This window comes from Balaenoptera musculus, chromosome 14 (genome assembly GCF_009873245.2).
Source record: "Balaenoptera musculus isolate JJ_BM4_2016_0621 chromosome 14, mBalMus1.pri.v3, whole genome shotgun sequence".
NCBI lineage: Eukaryota > Metazoa > Chordata > Mammalia > Artiodactyla > Balaenopteridae > Balaenoptera > Balaenoptera musculus.
In genome coordinates, this window is record NC_045798.1 from 30,878,238 (window position 1) to 30,904,440 (window position 26,203).

Below are 26,203 nucleotides of genomic sequence, written 5' to 3' on the forward strand. Positions count from 1 at the left end.
AAAATAATATAAACAAGTGAAATACGGAAAACAGAATTTATCCTTTTGGCTAAATATATCAGCATGCAAGTTCATGTATATACATGAACTACCAAAATATATCAAACAACACCCATTTCTTATATAAACCTTGTAACCAAATTTTAATCCTACTTACTTCAAAAGTACCCCAAAGCATTTCTTTAAAGTCATCCAGGTGAGGTGACATAGGGGCAGGTAGAGATGAGACTGGACCGGCCATATGCTGACCACCGGTGAAGCTAAGTGATGGGTAAATAGGGACTTTACTATTCTCCCTATTAAAATTATATTTGAAAACTTCCAAGTGTCCCAATGAAATCCTCATCTTTGGTTTTCTTTTTTGGGTGGGGGGGGCCATGGCACATGACTTGTGGGATCTTAGTTCCCCGATCAGGGATCGAACCAGTGCCCCCTGCAATGGAAGCACAGAGTCTTCACCACTGGACTGCTAGGGAGGTCCCCCTCATCTTTGGTTTTTTAAAAATAAATTTATTTATTTATTTGTTTTTATTTTTGGCTGCGTTGGGTCTTTGTTGGCTGCGTGCGGGCTTTCTCTAGTTGTGGCGAGTGGGGGCTACTCTTCGTTGCAGTGCGTGGGCTTCTCATTGCAGTGGCTTCTCTTGTTGTGTGCACAGCATGGGCTCTAGGCGTGCAGGCTTCAGTAGTTGTGGCACGCGGGCTCAGTAGTTGTGGCTCGTGAGCTCTAGAGCACAGGCTCAGTAGTTGTGGCGCACGGGCTTAGTTGCTCTGCGGCATGTGGGATCTTCCTGGAGCAGGGTTTGAACCCATGTCCCCTGCATTGGCAGGTGGATTCTAATCACTGCACCACCAGGGAAGCCCCGGTTTTTCAGTTCTTAATACAAAATGGGTCTTGAGATTTCTGGCGTAGAAGCATAATATTGATTCAAATTTTAAATGCTCTTTTCACAAAAGCAGAAGAAAAAACAAGTAAAGATCTTATCAAAAGCAAAATCCTGTTTTACCATTTTTCCCCTGAAAGAGGACAGCTCAACCACTCATTATATGAGCAAAGGAACACACCAAGATGACAATATTACTTTCCTGATGTTAAAATTACATTTCTTTCCTGTCAGAAGCACAAAATAAATATTTACGTAGGGACCACCCTTCTACGCAGCAACTTGTAGGAGAGGCAGGAATGACTGTGCTGGTAAAAAACATTTACACAAGTCTGAGCTTCCAGGGAAAATGTTTTATATTTAGTTACTTCATGAGTTGCGGAGGGCTCGACATAAACAAATGTTCTAACTTATCCTCACAGTACAGCATTTCAACACTACAGATGTTGTTCAAACCAAATAACTAAAAGAAAAGCTAAACTCCCTCTTAGGAGGGAAGTTTCTTTACACTTCTATAGCATGGCCTTTCTTAAAGTTCTTATCTCCCACCTTCATTTCTGTGCATGTTTTTCTGTAAGTTTAAGGAGAAAAGCTATTATTGCCATCTAAAATGTCAACGTGCCTCATACTTTGTTGAACGTGAAAGCGGAATTTTAATAACTTAGTAGTGTGATGGCAAACAAAGCCCGAGCAATTCTTCACCTTTTCAGGGCAATCAACCACTTTGAGAACCTCCTGAAAGCTGTGGACTTTTCTCCTAGAAAACAGTACATTTGCAAATTTGAATATAATTCTGGGGATCCCCTTTAAGAGAAGCACTAAAGAGGCCTAAGGACACCAGCTGGCAGTTCTTGGCACATGAAACGCCAATAGCCAATCTATTCCTCAACTGAAGAGAACAGGAATAAAAGAGGGCACTAAAGTTCAAGTTTCTATCAGACCACAGAGGCAACCCCCACACTAGGGCACAAAGACAAGAACCAAGCAACTACCAACCAACCACCACCCCGACCACAGCAAGAACACCAGCCATTCAAAACAAACAAACCAAAAACTTCTCTGCAGGAAAATGATCAGCCTCAGAGCAGAAAACACACTCCAGCATCGAGGGCTTCCCTGTCCCTCAGGAGATACCCTCCAGTCTGTGTATGTCAGCCCTCCCCACAAACACAATCTCCCAGTCAGGCTTTTATGCTTCATTCCTAACTATAATGGACAACTAAGGAACACTATACATTTGAGGAAAGCCTCCTGCATGAAAGAGATATAAATTGAAAGAAAAAAATAATCTTGGAAGAAAGAGAAATCCACGTAACAGAATGGGGAGGTGAGGGGGGGAGACACACCTCCATCTCCATCAATAAAACTTCCAGTAAGTATTCTCAGGATATCTGAGAAAACAGTGCATTCAAATACAAGTAAAAGTGTTAAAAGAAAAATTAACGAGCAGAAAATAAGAAGTAAAATTTTAAAGTTATTGCTAAAATTTAAAAATTCAATAGACAGGATTCAAAGGGAAAGTCAAGGAACTCTCCCAAAAAGCAGAATAAGGTGAAAACAGATTTAAGATTTACGACACTACATACAAGCAATGAACAACCTGAAAATGAAATTAAGAAAACAGTTCCATTTACAACAACATCAAAAAGAATAAAATACCTATGAATAAATCTAACAAAAGAAGTATAAGACCTGTATGCTGAACACTACAAAATACTGTTGAAAGAAATGAAAGAAAAATTTAAATAAAAGGAAAGACACTCCTTGCTCATGAATCAGAAGACTTAATACTGTTAACATGGCAATAATTCTCAAATTGATCTATAGAGTCAACATAAACCCAATCAAAATCATAGCTGGCAATACCAAAGGCACAATCCATGAAAGGAAAAAATGGGTAAGTTGGACTTCTAAAATTTAAAACTTCTGCTCTGCAAAAGACACTGGCAAGAGATTAAGAAGACAAGCCAGGGAACTTGCCTGGAGGTCCAGTGGTTAAGACTTCGCCTTCCAATGCAGGGGGTGTGAGTTCGATCCCTGGTCGGGGAGCTAAGATCCCACATGCCTTGCAGCCAAAAAACCATTAACATAAAAATACAGAAGCAATACTGTAACAAATTCAATAAAGACTTTAAAAATGGTCCACATCAAAAAAAATTTTAAGAAAAAGAAAACAAGAAGACAAACCACAGACAGGGAGAAAATATTTGCAAGAGACACATCCGATAAAGGACTGTAAATCCAAAAGATACAAAGAACTCTTAAAACTCAACAGGAAGAAAATGAACAACTCAATTTAAAAATGGGCAAAAGGCATAAAGACACCTCACCAAAGAGGATATACAGATGGCAAATAAAGCATATGAAAAAAAGTTTAACATGTCATTAGGAAATTGCAAATTAAAACAACAATGAGATACCAATATACACCAATTAAAACAGCTAATATTCAAAACACTGACAGCAGCAAATGCTGGTGCGGATGTGGAGCAACAGGAAATCTCACTCACTGCTGGTGGGAATGCAAAATCGTGCAGCCACTTTAGAAGATAGTCTGGCAGTTTCTTACAAAAGTAAACATACTCTCAGCATATGATCCAGCTATTGTGCTCCTTGGTATTTACTCAAATGAGTTGAAATTTTATGTCCACACAAAAACCTGCACATGGATGTTTGTAGCAGCTTTATTCTTATTGCAAAACTTGGAAGTAATCAAGATGTCCCTCAATGAGTGAATAGATAAACGAACTGTGATACACCCATAAAATGGAATATAAAGAAATAAGCTATCAAGCCACAAAAAAACATGCAGGAACCATAAATGCATACTGCTAAATGAAAGAAGCCAGCCTGGAAGGGCTACATACTGTATAACTCCAACTGTATAACATATTGAAACAGCAGAATTATATAGACAGTAAAATGCGGTGGGGGATGTGGAGGCCATGTGGAAGCACGGGGGATTTTTAGGGCAACAAAACAATTCTGTGTCACACTGTAATGGCAGATATATGACATTATACATTTCTCAAATCCATAGAACTGTCGAACACAAAGCGTGAACCCTAATGTAAATTGTGGACTTTAGTTAATAATAGTATGTCAATATTGGTCCATCAATTGTAACAAATGTACAAACTAATGCAAGATGTTAATAGTAGGGGAAACAGTGGGTATTTGTAGGGGAAAGGAGTATATGGGATCCTTCTGCACTTTCTGCTCAATTTTGCTGTAAACCAAAAACTACTCCAATAAATAAAGTCAAATATATTTATATATAAAAATCCTAGCTGGCTTTATTGCAGAAATCAACAAGCTGACCCTAAAATTTATATGGTAATGCAAGGGCCCAAAGTATTAAAAACAAATCTTGAAAAACAACAAAATTAGAAAATTCATACTTTGTGATTGTAAAACATACCACAAAGCTACAGTAATCAAGACAGTGTGGTACTGGCAAAAAGATATATAAATCAATGGAATACAACTGAAAGTCCAAAAATAAACTCTTACATTTATGGTCAAATAATTCTCAACAAGAGTGTCAAGATAATTCAACGGAGAAAAAAATAATATTTTCAACAAATAATGCTGAGACAACTAGATATCCATACACAAAAGAATAAATTTGGACCCCTACCTAACACCATATACAAAAATCAACTCAAAATAAATTGCAGACCTAAATATAAGAGCTAAAACTACAAAATTCTTAGAAGAAAACAGACAAGTATATCTTATAACCCTGAGTTAGGCAATGGTTTCTTAGCTACAACACCAAATGCAAAAGCAACAATAAATAAATAAATAAATAAGACTGCATCAAAATTAAAACTTTTGTGTTGCAAATAATACCATCAAGAAAGTGAAAAGACAACCCACAAAATGGGAGAAATTACTTGCAAGTCATATATCTGATAATGGACTTGTACCCAGAATACATAAATAACTCTTATAACCCAACAATAAAAAGACAATAAGCCAATTAAAAAATGAGCATTGGTTCTGAATAGACACTTCTCCAAGGAAGATATATGAATGCCAATAAGCACATGAAAAGATGCTCAATATCATTAGTCATTAGAGAAATGCAAATCAAAACCACTTCACACCCACTAAGATGCCTATAACAACAAGTGCTGGTAAGGATGTAGAAAAATTGGAACCTGCATACACAGTGGTGGAAATGTATACAGCCACTTTGGAAAATACTTTAGTGGTTCCTCAAAATGTTAAACATAAAAAATATGACCCAGCAACTCTACTCCTAGGTATATACCCAAAAGAAATGAAAACAGATATCCACATAAAAACTTATACACAAATATCCACAGCTCCACTACTTGCATAGCCAAAAGGTGGAAACAATCTAAACATTCATCAACTGATGAATGGATAAATTAAATGTGGCATATCCATACAGTACAATATTATTTGACCATAAAACAACGAAGTACTGATACATACTATAATACAGATGAATTGTGAAAGCATTATGCTCAGTAAAAGAAGACAGGCATAAAAGACAACATATTGTATGATTCCATTCATATTAAATGTCCAGAATAGGCATATAGAGATACTCTGATTAAAAAAAAATATATTTATCACATAATAATAGTTGGTTGCTTTCTCTAGAACTATGTAGAATTAGAAGGAAACTCTGAGACCACCCAGCCGGTCAAGTCACAGTTAAGATGTGGCAGATTGTATTTTCCAAAGATGGCCATGTCATTCACCCCACTCACTAAGCTCTCCTTAGTGCTACACTCATGCTCCTCCATCAGAGGCGGGGCCTGTGTACCCTCCCCTTAAATCCAGGTGGGCCTACCACCATGATGGAAGTAACACCATAACCTCAATGGCGCGGCCATAAAAGGCAATACAGCTTCCCCTGCTGTGTTTTGTGAGACACATGGTCTTGGAAGCCCTGAGCCAACATGTAAGGAATCTGGCTAGTTTTAAGCCAGCATGCTGGAGAAGTCATACAAAGAGACTACTGACAGGGAGGGAGGAAAGGAGGGGAGAGAGAAAGGGGGGACAGTGGGGTGAGAGAGAGAGAGAACGAAGAATCTTCCTAGCCCAGCTTTGTGATATCCAATACAGCAGTCACTAGCCACATGCAGCTGTTTAAATTTAAATTAATTAAAATGATTAAATTTAAAAATCTGCTTTTCAGTTACACTAGGCATATTTCAGGTGCTTAACAACCACATGACTAGCTTCTACTGTACCTGACAGGGCTGATGCAGACCATTTCTATCATCATAGAAAGTTCTAGTGGACAGCGCTGCCTCAGGTAATTTCAGCTGCCAGCCTTCAGGCCGCCCCAGCTAATAATGCTGTGTGGTGCAGATGAACTATCCTACCAAGCACCACACAGGATGCAAATTCATGCTCAAAATAAACGTTGTTGTTGTTTCCAGCCACTGACCTTTGGGGTGGTTTGTCACACAGCCACAGTGAGAGGAATGAAAGGAGAGTAAAGGGCAGAATGTTAAATAATCAGCGGAGTCCATAAAACCAGGCAAATGGTAGAACCAATCACATTTCACTGCAATGTCCAGGAAGTGCTTAGCACAATGTCATAAGTGCTTAGGAAGAAATGAACATGAAAACCCTCAATACTCGAGGTCTCTATCATTTTAACCCCAAGCACCCTGCCACTATGCACCAGAAGCACTGTCTCTACTATTCCAGAAAAAGATTTGATGATTCCTAGTTCTGAAGGAACAGGAATCAGAAATGTTTGCATCAGTGAATTAGTGGTTTAAAAAAAAAAAAAAAAATGAGTCCTACCTTCTTTCCAATGAGTTTACTAAAATCACCATTTAACAAACAGGTGAAGCTTCACCTGATTTTCCAGTTTTTACACTTAATTTTTACTCCACTTTTTGAAGCATTTTGTAAGTATTACAGAATTTTAAACTGAAAAGCAAAACAAACAAAAACTTCTGAGAATGTTTATCGATAGTAACCAAACACTTTCTTCTTTAAATACTACCTTACCAAGCAAGGTCTTTCAAAAAAATTCCAATTTTTAATTATTTGAATAATGGAAATTACAGACTTGGAGGGTCAAAAACTAGTTTCAGATTTAAGTAAATTTCTACCTAAACATGAATATAGCAATTGTTATGAGACTTTATTTCCAATAATGAATAATGAAGATACATTGAAACAACGTGGGAAGTGGCACAGATTCACCTCTGACCACAGCACAAAGCTGGACTTCACGAGAAGACTACCAAATTTTCAGCCAGCACAAGCCTAAGCAGACATGCCATATCAAAACTTCCATGTAGGGACTTCCCTGGTGGCGCAGTGGTTAGGAATCCGCCTGCCAGTGCAGGGGACACGGTTCGAGCCCTGGTCCGGGAAGATCCCACATGCCGTGGAGCAGCTAAGCCCGTGCGTCACAACTACTTAGCCTGTGCTCTAGAGCCTGCAAGCCACAACTACTGAGCCCGTGTGCCACAACTACTGGGCCTGCGCGCCTAGAGCCCGAGCTCCGCAACAAGAGAGGCCACCACAATGAGAAGCCCGCGAACCGCAACGAAGAGTAGCCCCCATTCGCCACAACTAGAGAAAGACTGCACGCAGCAATGAAGACCCAATGCAGCCAAAAATAAATTAATTTAAAAAAAACTTCTATGTATAAAACTACGTGATATTAAAGAATTATTGTTAATTTTTAAAGTGCTAATAGCTATGCTTTCAAGAGTTCTTATCTTTCAGAGATAGACAATAGATCTATGATAAAATATTATCAGGGGTCTGCCTGACACTAAACAGAGCTGGGGTGAACAGTGCAGGGGAATAGAGAGGAAGCAAGGGTAGCCCCGAGTGAATGATGGCTGTAACTGCTGATTATTACTGTTGTTCATTATACTCTTCCCTCTTCTATTTATGCTTAAAAACATCCATAGTGAAAACCCTAACCCTAACCAACCAACCTCTCTAGTTAAATGTTTTGGTTAAAATGCAAAGTGAGGGTACAGAGTATGAGATGGTGACAACCACACTCACATAAAGGCCAGGTTTCCCAGAATTTTAACTATTAATGAGGACCAAAATGTCACAAATCAGCACATAATGCCTCTCATCTATAAAAATCATTATCACTTCTAGTACATACAAATGCTCTCATGTCAGGATTACAGCCAAGAGGTAGCTGAGTCATACTTTATACAGAATTCTAATATGTGTGGTTACTGAATTTCTTAGCCAACAATTAGAAGAGAGGCTAAAAAATACAGACCGAAGACTGCTAATGGTCTAACAGGATGGGAAAAGGGAGAACAGCTGTATAAGACATGAAGTTCACCACTAATTAACGCAACTTTAAGAACAGTAATAACCAGTATGTGTATGGAAAGGCCACAGGATTCGGGTTCAAACACAGGCCACGTTCCACAGCCACTTAATAGCTCTGTAAACTAAGCCATTACTTAACCTCACTTTTCTCTTCAGAAAGGCTTGCCTTGATGGCTGAGAGAGAGATCACTGTCAAGCATCTTGGAAGCACATTCTCCAACGCCTGCAACCTTGAGAAACCCTGACCCTGAACCCCCCAGCTCAGCTGCTCCTAGGTTCCCAACCCTCAGCAACTGCGTAAATAATAAATGTTTACTGCATTAAGTTGCTGTTTGGGGTAACTTGTTACTTAGAACAGACAATTAGTGTATATTTGGGGAACAGTTTGTCTATGATTTGACTAGATAAATTTTTTTTCCTAAATATAGTGAGTCTCTTTGCTATGTAAACTAGATTATACAAAGGGAACCCTTTAATTCATCTGAATAGGCTACTCATCACCTTGTAACAGCATGTTTACAGAGCTGGATATTATTTTCCATACTGAACTCCTTGACTCTGACATTGCTTGTATGCAAGAGAAGTATGGGGGCAAAACCCCAGACCAGTGTCATGGTTCATTACCTCAGACCGTACACTCTCTATCTGTATATATGTGCTCTGTATCTGCTCTACAGTATATTTTAATATTAGTAAAAAAGTACTCTTAGTCCTACCTGAATGAGGCATTTGCTCACATCACTAGCACAGAGTGCTTTGTTACAACTCAGTGACACGGGGACCCAGGTCAGGAACACCAGGATGGCTACAGTAAGCATAACAACAGAGGGTGACTTCATGTTTCTTCAAAGACAATCAGCAACTCCCAAGAAGCTAAACAAACAAACAAAAGGAAAAAAAAAAAACAAAAGCTTTAATTCAAAGGCAAATGTTAGGGTAAAAACAAACACAAAAGTGAAAATCAAATAAATAAACCAAGACTCATTGTTTGTGTTAAAAGACTTTTGAGTGACTGTTTAAAGATTATTCTCAATGAAAGATTACTTAAACACTCAAAAAAAAGCTACAATTTTATACAGTAATATCTTGTTAGCCATCTTCAAAGATATAGAATTCTGAAATTCCTCAGAGTACCCAGAAATGGTGACTGTGAAAATTAAAGTGAATGTGTGTGTGTGTGTGTGTGTGTGTGTGTGTGTATACCATCAGTAACCTGAAAGTATCAATATATAAAGCAAATAAGTAGTTTCAATGCTTTTCAGCTTTAGTTTCAGGCCCACTATTCGACTTTAAGCCAGTAAAAAAAACAAAACAAAAAAAACTATTAATATTGTATTATAATTTTAAAAACACATCAATATTTTAATTCTTAGAATTAAGACAAATTTTAAAAATGCAAATTATTCTAGTGTCTACTTGTTACTATCTCATTTTGTCTCTTAACATAATTAGCCAAAATGAAGCAGCTCAACGGAAGGAGTGGACAGTTGCTCCTTAAATAATTTAGCGAATAACAAAGGGAATAGTAAATTATTAACTGCATTAAGAACTCTAACTTACCAAAATGTGAAGATATTCTTTTAATTCTCTACCTTAAGTACCAGTGATTCTTCAAAGATATTGAAGAAAATATTACAGTCCAAAAAGAAAAAGGAAAGAAAGACCAGCACAAATTCTGACAGTGGTTGAACAACCAACACAGTCATTAAACTTTTTAAAAGGAGAAGATAAAACTTCTTGGGGTTTAAAACACACCCCCCAAACAGAATCAATTAAATAAACGACTAGTGATGTAAGACGGATAAAAGCTGCGTTTATGGGGCCTTTATGATTGCTGTAAACCTGTATTCTAAGTGTTAGGAAGAACAATAAAGCAAAGGCAAAAAGAAGGTGAAAAGTACCTGGCTCTGTGCCCGTGTGGCTCGGTTCTGTACGAGAAAGCCCCAGGGACCGTGGCCGAGGCCGGGGGTACCCTCCTGGGACCCTCAGGACCCACCGCCTGCTTTACTGAACCGCACGCCCAAGTCCGGTGACTCCGGAGCCACCGGCACGTATTCGTGGCGGCCAAAGAAGGCATCGGAAAACGGATCTTCCAGAGCTAGTTTTCTCCCCACAGCAACTGAAAATGGGATATTTTCCCCCACCTCACGGCCGTCTGCGTCCCACTCCCCGAACCTCCCCAGAACAGTCGTCCAGGTGAACGACGCACGCAGAGGCAGGTAACCGAGCTCCTCCTAGGGGAGCAGCTCCCTCCGGGGCCTAGGGAACAAAGCGCAGCGGCCGAGCGGGCGGTGCTGACAGCGGCCCAGGCTGCCGGCGGAGGAGCCACGCCCCGCGCCCGCCCCGCCTCGTAGCCGCGGAGGCCGCCCAGGCCGCGCGGGCCCCGTCCTCCCGCTCCTCCCGCCCGGCCGCGGCCTCCAGACCCAGAGCGGCACCCGCCACCCCAGCTCTCTCACCGTGCGCCGCGGCGCCGCGAGGCAGCCTGGCTCTCGTTCCCCGCGGGTCGGCCGAGCGGGCGCGCCGCTCTGTGGAGGGAGGCAGGCCGCGCCTCCGCTCAGTCCTCCGCGCAGCGCCCGCGAGCCTCGGCCCTAAAGCAGGGAGAGACCAGCCCGCCGCCGCCTAGCCCCCGCCTCGCCCCCGCCCCCTGCTTCCCTCCGCCCCCCTCGGCTCCCGCCGCCGCCGCCGCCGCCTCCAGCTCTCGCCAGGAGGCGTCTCTCACTCCCCCGGCGCTCCCGTCCGCGCGCGACCCGGCCCCGCCCAGGCCACGCTCCCCGCGGGCCCAGCGCGCCCAGGGTCCCACCCCCTACCCGACCCCGCCCCGACCGCGGCCACGCCCACCCGGCCCACGCGCGCTGTCCCCCCTTCCTCTTCCCCGCCCCTGTCTTTGGCGCCTTCCCGCCCGCCTCGGTCTCCCGCAGACCCTGCCGCCCGGCCCCTACTCCGGGCTCACCCTTCCCTGGTCCCGGAGCTGGGACGTGATGTGCACGAGCTCGTCGCCTCCTCACAGCCACCCTGGGAGGGAGCTGGTCTCGGCCCCGTTATGGGGATGCCGGACTGACTGATGCACCCCGCTGGTACCCAGTGTAGCTCATACCTGAATCCCGTCATTGATGTCGGAGACAGGATTTATTAAAAACGCAGGCTTCTGGGGTCTGCCTCAGACCTACTGAATAAGAGTCTCCAAGAGTAGAGCCTTCGTCCCGCAGTGCACTGAATGCCGAGCCCTTCCTGGGCGCCCGGCTTTGTGCTCAGCGCTAGAAGCGGGCAGGGGCGCCGTGGGTGCTGGTCCAGAAGGTCGCAGGCCAGGGGAGAGGACGGATGGACACCTGGACAGATGGCAGGAGACGCCTGCCCAAGCATGTGTGACCAACAGTTAGCTTGTAGATAAAGGCGACTGAGAATGGCACTCAGTTCTTTCCCACAACCCTGGGAATTTGCTTTTTTAAAAGTTTCCAGAGTGATTAAGTTGGAGCCCATTGTACGTTTCCCTTGCAAATGGTACTAGACCATTTTAGACCTAGTACTAAAGTCTTAAGCTGGTAAGATCTTAAATGCCCACATTCCCCTTGGTTGATGAAGAAAACAGAAAGAATGGAAAGAGTTGACTGGCTGACAGGGTGGACTGCATTATTGCTGTTAGTCCATTTTTGTACAGTAAGTAAGAATACATTTCAAAAACCATCCCTGAAAATTATCCGAAAGAAATAATTGAGTGTACACAAATTTAACTTTAAGGATCTTATTCTTAGCATTACTTACTGGTTAAATGAATTATGATACAGTGCAATGGGCTAAATCAGATATTAAAAAATAATATTGTAGATCAGAGGTTCTCAGACTTTGTAGTCTCAGGACCCCTTTACACTGTTGAAAATTATTGAGGGCTCCAAAGAGGTTTTGTTTATGTGTGCTACATCTATCAAAACTTTTGAAGTTAAAACAGAAATTTAAGAAATAATTATTATCTCATTTAAAAATAATAGACTCCGTTATATGGTAACATGAATACATATTTTATGAAAAATAAGTATATATTCCAAGACAAAAAAAAAATAGTGGGAAGAGTGGCATTGTCTTACATTTGTGCTATTTAATGTCAAACTTAATAGAAGGCAGCTGGATTTTCATATCTGCTTTTGCATTCAAACTGTTGCAATATCATGTTATATACCCTCTAAAAAAACTACAGTGTGAGAGGAGACTGAAAGGCAAATAATGCATTAGAATTAAAATAAGAATAGTTTTGAGCTCATGAACTACCTGAAAATGTCCTGGGACCCCCAGGGTCTCCTGATCACACTTGGAGAACTGGTGTTGCAGAGAAATACCATTGGCATGGAAAGATATTCATGATATATCAGCTTTTAAAGCAGTGTGTGTATTTTTAGAATGACTAATGTTAAAAACTGTGTATACGGTTATTTTAAAGGCCTGGAAAGAGAACCATGGTGTAAGGAGTGATTGTAAGGAGATTATGAGCGATTTGTGTTGTTGATGTTTTTTCTTTGTGCTTGTCTGCATTTTCTCATGTCTTTGCCTGTATTATTTTGGTAATAAGATAAAAAATAGTTATTTTTAATTTAAAGATCCTCTTTGATAAGTTCTAGAAGATCAAATGTCATTTGAGCCTCCAGGTGGCTATCAAGTGGTTCTGAACGGGTTTGGGAATTTGAGAGCTGCAGGGGTTATTGCAGTGGCTATTTTATTTTACCAGAAGCCTTTATGATCAATGCAATAAAGCCTTTTAGTAGGGTTTGATGAAAGGGTCAAATGTCACTGATGCACCTAAGCTTCAATCACCTGATACAGACGCATCAGTGGTTGACTGTCAGCCAACTACAGTGAAGAGGTGACTCGTTTCCTATTGCTGCTAACAAATTACTGTAAATTTACTGCCATAAAACAACAACAATTAATTTTCTTACCGCCTGAGCTCCGCCTCCTGTCAGATCAGTGGTGGCATTAGATTCTCATAGGACCGCGAACCCTACTGTGAACTGCACATGTGAGGGATCTAGGGTGCGGCTCGTTATGAGAATCTAATGCCTGATGATCTGAGGTAGAGCAGAGGCGGTGATGCTAGGTCTGGGGAGCGGCTGCAAATATGGATTATCATTAGCAGAAAGATTTGACCATAATAAATCAATTGCTTGCAGACATATCAAAACCCTATCAGTAAGTGGCAAGTGAAAACAAGCTCAGGGCTCGCACTAATTCTGCATTATGGTGAGTTGTATAATTATTTCATTATATATTACAAAGTATATATATATAATGTATATATATTAATGTGCACAGTAAATGTAATGCACTTGAATCATCCCGAAACCATCCTCCCCACCCCCCCGCCCCATCTGTGGGAAAATTGTCTTCCACAAAACTGGTTCCTGGTGCCAAAAAGGTTGGGGACCGCTGGGGTAGAGGGAGTGAAGCTAGGGGAGGGGGTGTTATCCTGCCCAGCACAGAGAGATAACAAGGACAATTGTAGTTTGTGAACTCACTCTTGTAGGTGGTGCTTCTACACTCTCACCTCTGGGCCTCCCCTCACCCCAGCCAATTCACCCCAGAAGACAGGGAGCAAAATGGGAGCCCGAGACACAGGTGTTGGGTGCCCCTGCTAAGCACTCCAGTTTGGTCTGGATTCTCCACTTTTGAGCTTCCTTATAGGAGTACAGGCAGAGCCCCCAGCCCTGCCGGAGGTGGGACTGGATGGGGGGCAGAGGGGGGTGGGGATTGCTCAGGCCTGCCTGGAGGAGGCGTCCAGCCTGTGCGCCTTTCAGCCGGTGGAGACAGGAAGACTATTCTGTGTCCCAAGGAACCGGCTGAGTGCGGCAGGCTGGGGATTATGGTTTGGAATCCGCAGTCCCATTCTTAATGCTTTCCATCCGAGAGACTCAGCTGAATTAGCTGATTTGATTTACAGATTTGAACTAAAGGAGCCGCATCTAACAGCCTCGCAGCCTGTGGTGTGGAAGGGAAGATCTAGGGATGGAAGGCCCTTTGGGAAGAAACCTCCTTCCTCCACCCTCTCCCCCGCCTCTTCCCTCCCTGCTTTGTTGTGGGAATTACCGCAAAGCTCTCAAAAGAATGGGGAAAGAAAACGCTTACTTCCAAAGGCCTCTCAACTCTTCCTGTTTTAAACAAGAAGAAATGTAGAAAATCTTGAGGCTATTTTTGTTTTGTTTTGTTCCATTCCGGGTTCATAAGATCCTTCTAATTCCCTCTGCAATGAACGGTTGTGAATCCACCAGGCAAAAGGACCGCCCAAGCAAGCTTTTCCGAGGCTCAGGTCCCTAGGGCTACAGGAGGCCTAGCAAACCTCTGGGGAAACTGCCGACCCCGCCTGCTAGGAGAAAATGCTGTTTTGGCAGATGTTTGCAAAGGGCTATCAAGGGCTATTGAGAGATTTACAAATCATTCTCAAAAGCTCTTAAGGCTTCTCAAAATCCACTATTTACTCGTGGCTCACTCTTGCCTACCAAATTAGGTCCCAACTTTGTAGCTTACTTATTTAGAATATTTCTTAATTTATATTCATTTCGACTTTTTCCTTTTTTTCTGATTACAGAGAATTTAAAAATTTCGGGACTTCATGTGTGACCCTGGCCATTTTAGCCCCCGGAGATTGCACCTAGCTTCCTATATATTCCTTCAGTCTTTTTTAAGTCACATGTATTAACATATTTTTGCAAAAAATGAAATTATGCTAAGAATACTTCACTGCAACTTGCTTTTTCCCATTTGGCATATCCAGAACATCTTTTCATGCTAGTAAATGTGGATCTTCTTTGATGTTACACACATCCTCTCCATAGAGCCAAGGTGGTCTATTTGCATGCTTCATACTTCTCCACTCCTGTATTCTGCACATTTTTCTTTTTGCTTGGGACATGATTCTTTTTTCTTTTTCCTGGCTACATAAACCCTAGCCACTCTTTTTAAAAAAATTTTATTTTACTGAAGTATAGTTGATTTACAATGTTGTGTTAGTTTCAGGTGTACAGCAAAGTTAATGTTTTTAATATATATACATGTATATATATACTTTTTCAGATTATTTTCTATTATAGGTTATTACAAGATATTGAATATAGTTCCCTGTGCTATACAGTAGGACCTTGTTGATTATCCATCCTACATATACTAGGTTTGCATTTGCTAATCCCAGACTCCCAATCCCTCCCTCCTCCACCCCTCGGCAACCACAAGTCTGTTCTCTACTTCTCTACGTCTGTGAGTCTGTTTAGTAGATGAGTTCATTTGTGTCGTATTTTAGATTCCACATATAAATGATATCTTATGATATCTTACGGTATGTCTTTTTCTTTCTGACTTACCTCACTTAGTATGAGCAGTCTTCAGTGGCTAGAAACCTTGTTTCCACTCTGAAACTCATGGGCGTGCACTGAGGTGAGAGGCTCCAAAGCAGGTAAGAGGGTACACGGGACTGCGTCACAGCTGTGCTGTTTTATCCCACGTGGAGACAGAGCAATTCTGAGGCAAGAGTTCTTTCAGGATTGTGTTGGGCAGGGCTAAACACAACAAAACAACAAGCGAACCGAAAAACAAAGAAACCCACACCAAACGTCCACAAGAAGGCAGCTGGTCTGCTCTTCACCTGCTTGCCAGCATTAGCCTGTTCACTCCCTCTGAATTAGTGATGTCTTTGGACTGGGTTTTTGTCTGCCTCTATGTGGAGCATGCACTTTTGCTCAGTGAATGTTTCCTCGTGAAACTTCCACCACAGTGCTAACTTATGTCAGAAAGCCAGAGCTTCTAGATGCCTCTAAAGGACAAACTGCTCCTTTTCACCATCTCCAGCCTTTGGTGTCGTTAATTCAGGGACTCACATGGCTTCACCAGGGCTTCCATCTGCAGTATCCCTGATTAGACTGTACCCGTCCAGGTTTTCTTTTCTTTTTCCCTTTATCAGTGACTTCAGCTTTTTGCCTTTAAGCCGGTCAGACTTACAAGTTGAGGTTTTTCTTTCTTCCCTTCATGCTTTTTAAAATATGGATGTGACATTCATCTCTTTCATTTTTAAATACCACTCCCATTTCACAAAACATGTTGCTGTGATTCTCTTTCCCTTTTAGGAAAACAGAATTTTTGTATTCTCCAAATATTCCAATTGGGACAGTTACACCAAGTAGTTTAATTAAAGCATTCTGAGGGACTTCCCTGGCGGCGCAGTGGTTAAGAATCCGCCTGCCAATGCAGGGAAAAAGGTTCGAGCCCTGGTCTGGAAAGATCCCACATGCCGCGGAGCAACTAAGCCTGTGCGCTACAAATACTGAGCCTGCGCTCTAGAGCCCACGAGCCACAACTACTGAAGTCCGCGCGCCTAGAGCCCGTGCTCCGCAACAAGAGAAGCCACTGCAATGAGAAGCCCACTCACCTCAACTAGAGAAAGCCTGCGTGCAACAACAAAGACCCAACGCAGCCAAAAATAATAAATAAAATTTAAAAAAGAAAAAAACATTCTGAAATAGACGGTTGAAAATATACTACAATTTTAGCAAACACTGCTTACGTTAAGAATGTTTGCAATGACAGAATTTTTTGCCTCGAATCCTTGTCACTAAAACCTAAATGCATGGATATGCATACATTCCTTAAATTCTTATGGATGTTAATAAAGACCTACCTGCCAAAGGGCTTGTGTGCAGAATAAGGACTTCCTACAAATCAATCAATAATAAAAAGACAACACAATGAAAAATGAGCAGAACACTTGAGGACAGTTCACAAAATAAAATGTACAAATGGCTATTAAACATATTAAAAGATATGTTCAACCTCTTGAGTCATCAGAGAAATGCAAGTTAAAAGCACAGTAAGATACCACTACATATCCACCAAAACTGCTAAAATTGAAGACTGACAACACCGAAGATTGATGAGGATTCAGAGCAACTGGGCCTCTGATAGTTGGCAGTAGGAGTATAAAACGGTACAACCCCTTTGGAGAACTGTCAGTTTCTGATGAAGTTAGACATACATCTATGCCCTATGACCTGCTGACTGTACTCCAAGGTATGCGCCCAGGCAATGAAAGAACATGTTCACAAAAAAAGATTAGCATGTTTAGAGCAGTTTTATTCAGCCCCCAACTGGGAACAATCCAAATGTCTACCAACAAGAGTGAATAAATAGGCTTGTACAATGTACTTCCACTCAGTAAGAAAAAGGAACATGACTGACACATGCAACATGGTGAATTTCAAAACGTTATGTTGAAAGAAGGCAGACGCAAAACAAGTGTATACTGTTTGATTCCATATACATGAAGCTCAAGAGCAAGTACAGGTAATCCATGGCGCCGGGAGTCATCACAGCGGTGGCCTCTGGGGTGAAGTACTCTGCAAGGGGGCAGGAGGGAACTGCGGGGGGGATGGAAATGTTTTGTATGCATCTGTCAGGACTTATCAAACTGCCTACTTAAGATGTGGGTATTTTTATTGGATACAAATTACACAATTAAAAAAAACTGAGGACCGCTCTTAAGCTGAGTGATGGGCACACAGGTGTTTTTTTTTACTCTATAGACATACGCTATATATGCCTCATTCTCTATATCAACAGCAAAATTTTCTTTAAAAGTCAGTCTTTCCAGGGACTTCCCTGGCGGTCCAGTGGTTGAGGCTCCAAGCTTCCACTGCAGGGGGCAGAGGATCGATCCCTGGTCGGGGGAACTAAGATCCTGCATGCCTCGCAGCATGGCCAAAAAAAAAAAAGGTCAATCCTTCCACATGTACTTTTCACTGTTTAAATTATAATACTTATAATTCTAACCTTTTGAGCCATTTGATTAATAGGAATTATTTAAACTTTAAGGTTTGAAAAAGGATTTTTAAAAAAAAATTGTGGAAATGCTTCTTTTAAAATACAAGACATGACTACCTCATGAGTTTTAAAAAGTCAATTTCCCCTACATAAAATTTTTGGTTTTTATGTGTCAGAATATCAGAGATAGAATAAAAAATATTGCTAACTTTTTGGATAACTAAGAAAAATAGATATTTAGCATTGCTCAATTTCTAGAATGACTCTATAATTCCTCAGTCTGTTAAAATGAGCTTCAGGGGATCTTTGCTTGAGATTTTTACAGTTAAGTCTGCAGCATGTCTAATACTTAAAATTCATTTTCGAGACCTCATTCCTGAATAGACTTGAGCTCAAAAGGCTAATTCTTCAGAGGTTGTTTCCCCAGAATGAGTATTTTGCAATTTTGCCAGCTGCCCAAGTAAACACTGGTGTTGGGCTTGGAGTCACGTGGGAGTGGAAAATAAAAAAAAAACACTTAACACATTTCACTCTTATTTTTTCTATAAAAATATAACTCTTTATTAAATAACATGCACAAATATCTAGTCATTTATTAAACAGATATGATTTAGAACAAGATTTAAAGAAATACAAATCCTTAGGTACAATTTAGTATCTTGTTCATGATATTTGAATATTTAAAAAAAAAATCACTGATTAAACTAACCATCCTTTATTTCTCTTTCAGAATCCTATATCTTTTTAGGCATATACCCCATTCCAAGTTTTTTCTAGCATTTTAGAGCTTCAGAATAATCTTTAATATCAAGAGCCCTTAACTTACTTACTTAACTATAAATTCCCGTGGAGAAGGCATTTACTTTTTTTTTTTTTTTTTTTTTAAGCTATCCCGATTAGCTTCGAATGAGTCACTTTACAAAGGGAATCTGCAGAAGCAGCATCATGGCAGACAGGCTCCAGCAACTTGAGGTACCACTGAAGAGGGTGAGAACTGTGGTTAGTACTAAAAAGCTGGGATGACTAAAATATGCCAGATTTCTGCTTGCTTGGTTTTTCTCTTCTGCAGCTTGTTCTGTTTGGCCAAACAGTGATTTTTTTTCCACCCCCCTTCTCTGGTTGAACCATCAGAACAAAATGCTGTATAAACTTACCCTTCTCATATTTTCTATGATTTCAATGCTCAATAATCTGTTTTTTTATTTTTAGGCAAAAGTATAAACAAAATTTGCATTAAGTTTTTCATATTAAAAAGTATTGCTTTTATAAATTAGTTTTTAATGTTCCCAGCCTTAATAAACTTAACTTCAACAAAACCAGTGCTTCAAAATCTACCCTGCCTTTCTTGGCCCCATTTATCCAATAAAAAAGGCCAAAATCTTTCATCTAAATTTCTAAAGACTACTACATCCAATCTTTATAATAAAGTCCTTGCACTGTGTATTTTTCACACGTGCTGCTTTATTGCGCATGCCAAGTACAGTATCAATTAAAATATAAACTGATGTAAAAATTCAAAAATCCCTAAGCTTAATATATACCTTTGCACTCAAAAACTTCAATTTTATATTCTTTCCCACTAGCTGGGATTTCCAACTTGCAAGCTGAATTTAAATCACTTTATTCCTCATATATTCTTTTCACTTTTTTCTATCAGAATAAAAACCACCCGGTATTATTTTATAATTCAAGAAAGTATTGTGGAAAGTTCTGTAAATTTTATCTCATATACTTATGATCAATTTTACATATAACCTATTTTCTTTCCAAAAATGTTTAGTAAGTTTAGCAGCAGGTTTCAGATCTGAAATATTCCTGAATATTTAATTTACATCATATGTTATAGGAGAAACTGGACTTTTTCTAAGTATATTGCTAATTATTTTATTAAAAACAGCATACCAAATCTTATTTTAATTATAAAATTCTGAAAATTATATGTTTTGCATCTTGATACAAGGAAGAAATACAACATATTAATATTTCATAAACATTGCAGAGATCGATCAGAATATGCCCATTTCTTTTACCTATTTTGACTACCAAATATCTCTTTTTTGAGTACTCAGTTATTTTAAAAGTGCAAAGGTTATTAAGCTTAAAACATTATATTTAAGCAATGTAAAAAAGTTTTACAATGATTTAACATGACCAATAAAATTTATTAAACATATTTACATATATTCACAGATTCTTTCATATTTGAGTATTAAAATAGACATTTACAATTTCAGAATTTTCATTCAAAGGCATTTTTTGGGGGAAGAGGAGAATAGGCTCTATCGTGAGATGAAAAAAGAGCTGTTTCTTTGCATGACTAATTCTAAATAAAATGTCCAACATAGTAAGTCACAGGTACTATCCTGGGAGACTGGTATGAAACACCTTACACTACCGTCAGGCATCGCTATGGAGAGAATTAAATTATAGGAAGCATGCAGTATGGCTAAGTCACAGTCTCTACAGTTCTGTGATGGAAACAAGCTAACTCAGGCACGCATGCCTTATTTAAAAGTCCTGCTACCTCAACACACTATCACTACACTCCATACCATACAAACTACAACTTTGGTCCTTAAACATTAGACAAAACAGTTTTACAATTATTTCTTTGTATATGTTTTGACTACCAATCCCTTTGTATACATTTTGACCATTAATTACAAGATTTACATCTGCACAATATGTATAAAATAAGTTATTAAAAAGGAAGACAATATTAAAACTTTCAAAAAGAAAGCTGTACAATTAACTTACAGATATAATAAACTGAAGAAATTTTGTGCCAAGTTTTCCTTCCACATTAGAAACTATTTGGTAGGAATTGAGCCTTTTAGTTTGCTGATCTTTAGTAGAACTTGACAGAACCTCAACACCCGTGGTCACCTCGTACGTAGAGCACTAACAGCTTCCAGCGCCATTAGCAGATCCTCAGCTCCCTAAACATCTACCTCGTCTGCCAACGTGCTCCAATGCGAGTCACCTTTCACCAATATAAATAATAGTTTTCAGTTAGAAACTGCTTGGATCTAAGATCCAAAATAATTCTTTTCATTTTTAATAAAATGACAGTGTTTACTACATCACCAACTTTAGTTGAACTTTACTAATAGCTGTGAAGGCATAATACCGTATTTTTGTCAAAAGGCAGTATTCCACAGTATAATACTCTTAAGCTTCATTCATTTAAAACACCACCACCAGGAAGTCACGGCTGCTATATAGGAGTCAATTCAAAGTCATCATTCACATCAACAAGGGGAACGTAAAACTCCTGAATTTCATAAATGCTGATAGATTTATAGGTGGCAGGATCAAGTTCCTGGAGTTTGAGCTGCCATTCTAACCTCTGGACGGCATTTAAAGCTGCAGCTTCATGTTGTTGCCTCATTAAAAGACAGGTCTATTTAAAAGAAGAGAAGAATTCATTGATTATTTATTACAATTGCTTTGTTTAAAAATTAATCTCATGCATCGTTTCTTTAGGGTGTAAGATGGATATACTAGGGTATGTGAAGCTTCTGAGTCACACGTCCATTTCTGGTTTACCCTGTCTGTATCCATATGCCAAATACTTCTGGACCCACAACTTCACACTCATCTAACAGACTTTAATTTGAAACTGTTCTTTCAAGCAATAAAATTTCAAATTATCAGAAGAATCAAGAAAATCTAAGGAAAAGTGATTTTTGAAATGATTCAAACCAAATAATTTTCTTTACAGATTACTTGCAAAATACATTTCTTCTCTTCTTGTTCTCCCCTCTTTCACATGTTGGAACTATAACCAGACTCATACACTGGATAACAAATATGAAGATCTCCATTAGAAACTGCTTTCTCTGTGGTAGCTGCACCATGTACATGAAATTGGACCTGAAAAATGGGGGGTCTTTATCTTCCTTTATCTTCCAAAGTGCGACCGCATGAGGATTCACCACTAACCGGTCTTTCCTTTCCCAACCACTCCTCTCTAACACAGCTACAGTTTCTGTTTATGAAGGGGAAGTATCCAGTTAAAGTGAACTTCTAAACATACATACCTTTAATTTGTCAAATTTATCATCCACATCTTGTAACCAAGACATGAATTGTCTTGCATTAAAACGATCCCTCACAGAAGTTTTACTGTCATCAGACTGAAAGAAAACATTAAAATTGTTGGATATTATAAAATAAAATAACCTACTTTAAAATCTATATGCCATTTTATCTTTTTATGGTATATTCTACTTTTAAAGGAATGATGAAAAGTATATTTCAAAGAAAGAAAACATAATCTGAATATTTTAAAAATCTGATAAAGTATTTCCATACTGAGATTAGTTATTAGAATTATTAGGATGCTGGGTTTAGTTATTAATTAAATAGAATCCTACCGATCTGTGTGTCAAAGATGTCTCAGAAAGGCATGTCATATGAAGTATTACATGCCTGTGACTTCTTATTAAAGCATAATTGATTATGAAATTAATTTTAATGTTATCATTTACCACATGTAGGGAGAAAAAAATGTTAAGGTGGGAGACAGGACTTTGGGGCTGACATTTCTTCCAGGACCAGTCCTTTGGAGTGCTCACAAAGAAATTCTATACCAACTCTTAAGAATACCAGTTTTGGGCTTCCCTGGTGGCGCAGTGGTTGAGAATCTGCCTGCCAATGCAGAGAACACGGGTTCAAGCCCTGGTCTGGGAAGATCCCACATGCCGCGGAGCAACTGGGCCCGTGAGCCACAATTACTGAGCCTGCGCGTCTGGAGCCTGTGCTCCGCAACAAGAGAGGCCGCGATAGTGAGAGGCCCGCGCACCGCGATGAAGAGTGGCCCCCGTTTGCCACAACTAGAGAAAGCCCTTGCACAGAAACGAAGACCCAACACAGCCATAAATTAAAAAAAAAAAAAAAAAAGAATACCAGTTTTGGTATTCTTTTAAGATAGGCTATATTCAAACATCAGCTTTGTATCTTACTGTGTAATCTCAAACTAATTACATACTCCAATTTTCTACTCTGTAAAATAGGGTAAAAGCACCTCTTTTAATCTTGTTTGAGAATTGAGAGTCACTAAGCCCTTGTTCTAACGCTTGGGCAATGGGAAGCACTGGGTCTGACAAACAACTGCTGCCGTTACTGCTGCCAAAGCTCTGACCACCAGCACCATCGAGGTGGCATCCAGGCATCACAATCACACTACTCACATTCTTAGCTGTTACCACTTCCTCCTTGGTCTTCAGGTAAGACCTTTTGACTATTTTAAATTTTATTATTGAACCTTTTTTATTATTACAAGTTTATTTTGAAAAGGAAGAGGTCTGATATGAGAATGGATAAAGGATGGCCCAAGCCCCTACCCAAGGAAGCAGACTTGTTCCTTAGTCCCTCAGCAGCTATGCTCACCTGAACAAGCCTGCTCCTCAGTGGAGAGACCGTCTACCAACTGTAAAGCCAGCCGTACAAGGGTGGGTAACAGGCCCACAGTCATCCTCAAGACGATGATTAAGTTCTCCTGCCCTTCAACTATTAGGTGGCTTGTGGCCTGATCCTTTTTAGTCTCTGATTCGGGGATCATTCTGAGGGTTTACTGGGAAAATTCACTTCTTTTCAGAAATTCTCTTTATAACCCATCTGGGACTCCCTTTGTTGTTGTTTTTTTTTCCAGGTGAGAAAAATAAAGTCCAGAGAGAACTAAGTAACTTTCTCTGTAATATACTGCATATACTTTGTGTCTCTATAGTTTGTCTGATTTAAAACAGTATTTTCTAGTCTTTTTTGGTGATAATCCTTCACTGTCTCTGTTTATACTTTTATATTCTCTCTTATGACCAAAGAATTTCATTCTGGTTTATGAACCACAAAAAAATTCTGACAACTGATGTCTGGTTCTGAATTCACGTAATTTATATGTGGCAGTAAACTCTTTTCAAGCTGTAGCTACAGTTTTCCACAGCTGTGTTAATTTATCCCAACAACATCCAAGATCCAAACAAAGCCTGGCCCTCTCTCAGCACTATCACGACCTGGGCTCCACCTGTTGCCCTTTCTAGCTTCCAGCAGCTTCCACTTTAGAAGCAACTTACAAGTTATCTATAAAAAGTACTTTAGTGTGAAAGAGTTGTTTTCTCCTTTGAGCTTTACTGATTGTTGAATTCATGTTTCTTCTGAGGACCCAGATTACCAAAGGTGCCTGCTATCCTAAGAGCACTAAAGGCCATGGCTAGTCCTTTACCTGGGCGTCCAGTGGCACGCTGTACACTTCTGCGTCCAGGAGAACAGTGCATGCGCTGAATGGCAGTGTCTGATTTGCCAGTGTTCTTGCAGCTCTGTAATGAACCCGAAGAACTTCCTGTTCATTGGATACAATGAGTTTTTCCTAGTTGAACAAAGAATTAAAAAAACAACAACAATTCTTCAACCACTTGTTCTTCAAATAAAAATAAAATCACTTAGGGCTTCCCTGGTGGCGCAGTGGTTAGGAATCCGCCTGCCAATGCAGGGGACACGGGTTCGAGCCCTGGTCCAGGAGGATCCCACATGCTGCGGAGCAACCAAGCCCATGCACCACAACTGCTGAGCCTGTGCTCTGGAGCCCACGAGCCACAACTGCTGAGCCCGAGTGCCACAACTACTGAAGCCCGTGCACCTGGAGCACGTGCTCTGCAGCAAGAGAGGCCACCCAATGAGAAGCCCGCACACCGCAACGAAGAGTAGCCCCCGCTCGCCGCAACTAGAGAGACGCCCGCGTGCAGCAACAAAGGCCCAACGCAGCCAAAAATAAAAATAAATAAATAAATTTAAGAAAATAAATAAATAAAATAAAATCACTTGAAGTGCTAAAGAACTTCAATCTCAGAGCAGGTTTTCTTTCACAGTAAGCTTGAGAAATTGGAGAACTCCAAGAGTTCTAAAAGTATAAGCAAATTTCCTTTTCAAAATCAGCAGTCTCTTTTTAAAAATCATCTTCTTAAAATGTACAATGATGGCTTTTAGTATACAGTTGTCCCTTGGTATCTGCGGGGGATTGGTTCCAGGACCCCCACAGATACCAAAATCCATGGATGCTCAAGTCCCTTATATAAAATGGCATAATATATGCATATAACCTACACACATACTCCCGTATACTTTAAATCATCTCTATCTAGATTACTTATGATACCTAATACAATGTAAATGCTGTGTAAATTTGCCAGTGTGTGGCAAATTCAAGTTTCGCTTTTTGGAACTTTCTGGAATATTTTTTCTTGAGTATTCTGATCCGCAGTTAGTTGAATCCACGGATGCGGAACCTGCAGATATGGAGGGCCAACTGAATTCACCAAGATGTTCAACCATCATCACTAATTCCAGAACATTTTCATCACCCCAAGAAGAAACCCCATGCCCATCAGCAGTCACTCTGCATTCCCCTACTTCCCCTGACAACAGCGACTCTACTTTCTGTTTCTATGGATTTACTTATGAACATTTCATACAGATGGAATCATATGGTAACTTGGTCTTTTGTGACTGGCTTCTTTCACATCCCATGTTTTCAAGGTTCATCTGTGTTGTAGCATGTATCAGTACCTCATTCCTTTTTACCACATTTTCTTTATCCATTCATCAGTTGATGGTCTTTTGGGCTGTTTCTTCCTTTGGGCTATCATGAATAAAGCTGCTATGAACACTCATGCTCAGTTTTTGTTTGAATGTATATTTTTATTTCTCCTGGGTAAATAACTAGGAGTGGGACTGCTGGGTTATAATGGTAGTTTTATGCTTAACTTGCTGACAAACTGCCAAAATGTTTTTGACAGCAAGTGTATCATTTTATGTTCTCCCCAGCAATGTATAGAGTTCCAGTGTTTTCACACCCTTGCCCATGTATGTTATTGTCTGTCTTTTTTATTATATCCATTCTAACTGTTCTGACATGATACACCATTGTGGTGGCAGCTTCTCTTTTATAACGAATATTTCATAGCAACAAACACACTGTACTCTAATGCTAACTACAGTTGACCCTTGAACAACGTGGGTTTGAACCGACCAGGTCCACTTATACATGGGTATTTTTCAATAAATACGTACGACAGTCCTACACAATCCACGGCTGGTTGAATCCATGGATGCAGAGATGTGGATACGGAGGGCTGACTCTAAAGTTATAAGTTAATTTTTGACTATGCAAGGGGTTGGTGCCCCTAACCCTCATGTTGTGCAAGAGTCAACTGCACTTGTAA

The 26,203-nt window shown here is 40.1% G+C and overlaps 2 protein-coding genes across 6 annotated transcripts in view; both read right to left on the reverse strand.

Annotated features, from left to right (window-relative positions):
* TWSG1 (twisted gastrulation BMP signaling modulator 1) overlaps nt 1-10,823 on the reverse strand; it is a 32,820-nt gene extending 21,997 nt beyond the window's left edge. For 3 of the 5 annotated variants that reach the window (XM_036823733.1, XM_036823732.1, XM_036823729.1), the window contains exons 1-2: nt 10,655-10,823; nt 8,915-9,071 (exon numbers count right to left, since the gene is read on the reverse strand). In XM_036823733.1, the coding sequence (XP_036679628.1) occupies nt 8,915-9,037 (123 nt within the window). In that variant the 5' untranslated portion in view covers nt 9,038-9,071; nt 10,655-10,823. Of the gene's footprint in view, nt 1-8,914; nt 9,072-10,099; nt 10,323-10,342; nt 10,561-10,654 lie in introns of those variants that run through there. The other 2 variants (XM_036823731.1, XM_036823730.1) reach the window with 2 other exon arrangements.
* Nucleotides 10,824-18,767: 7,944 nt separating this feature from the next.
* ANKRD12 (ankyrin repeat domain 12) overlaps nt 18,768-26,203 on the reverse strand; it is a 121,513-nt gene continuing 114,077 nt past the window's right edge. Inside the window, 3 exon segments of the mRNA XM_036874289.1 lie at nt 18,768-21,387; nt 22,028-22,123; nt 24,208-24,351. Coding sequence (XP_036730184.1) covers nt 21,202-21,387; nt 22,028-22,123; nt 24,208-24,351 — 426 coding nt within the window. The 3' untranslated portion in view covers nt 18,768-21,201.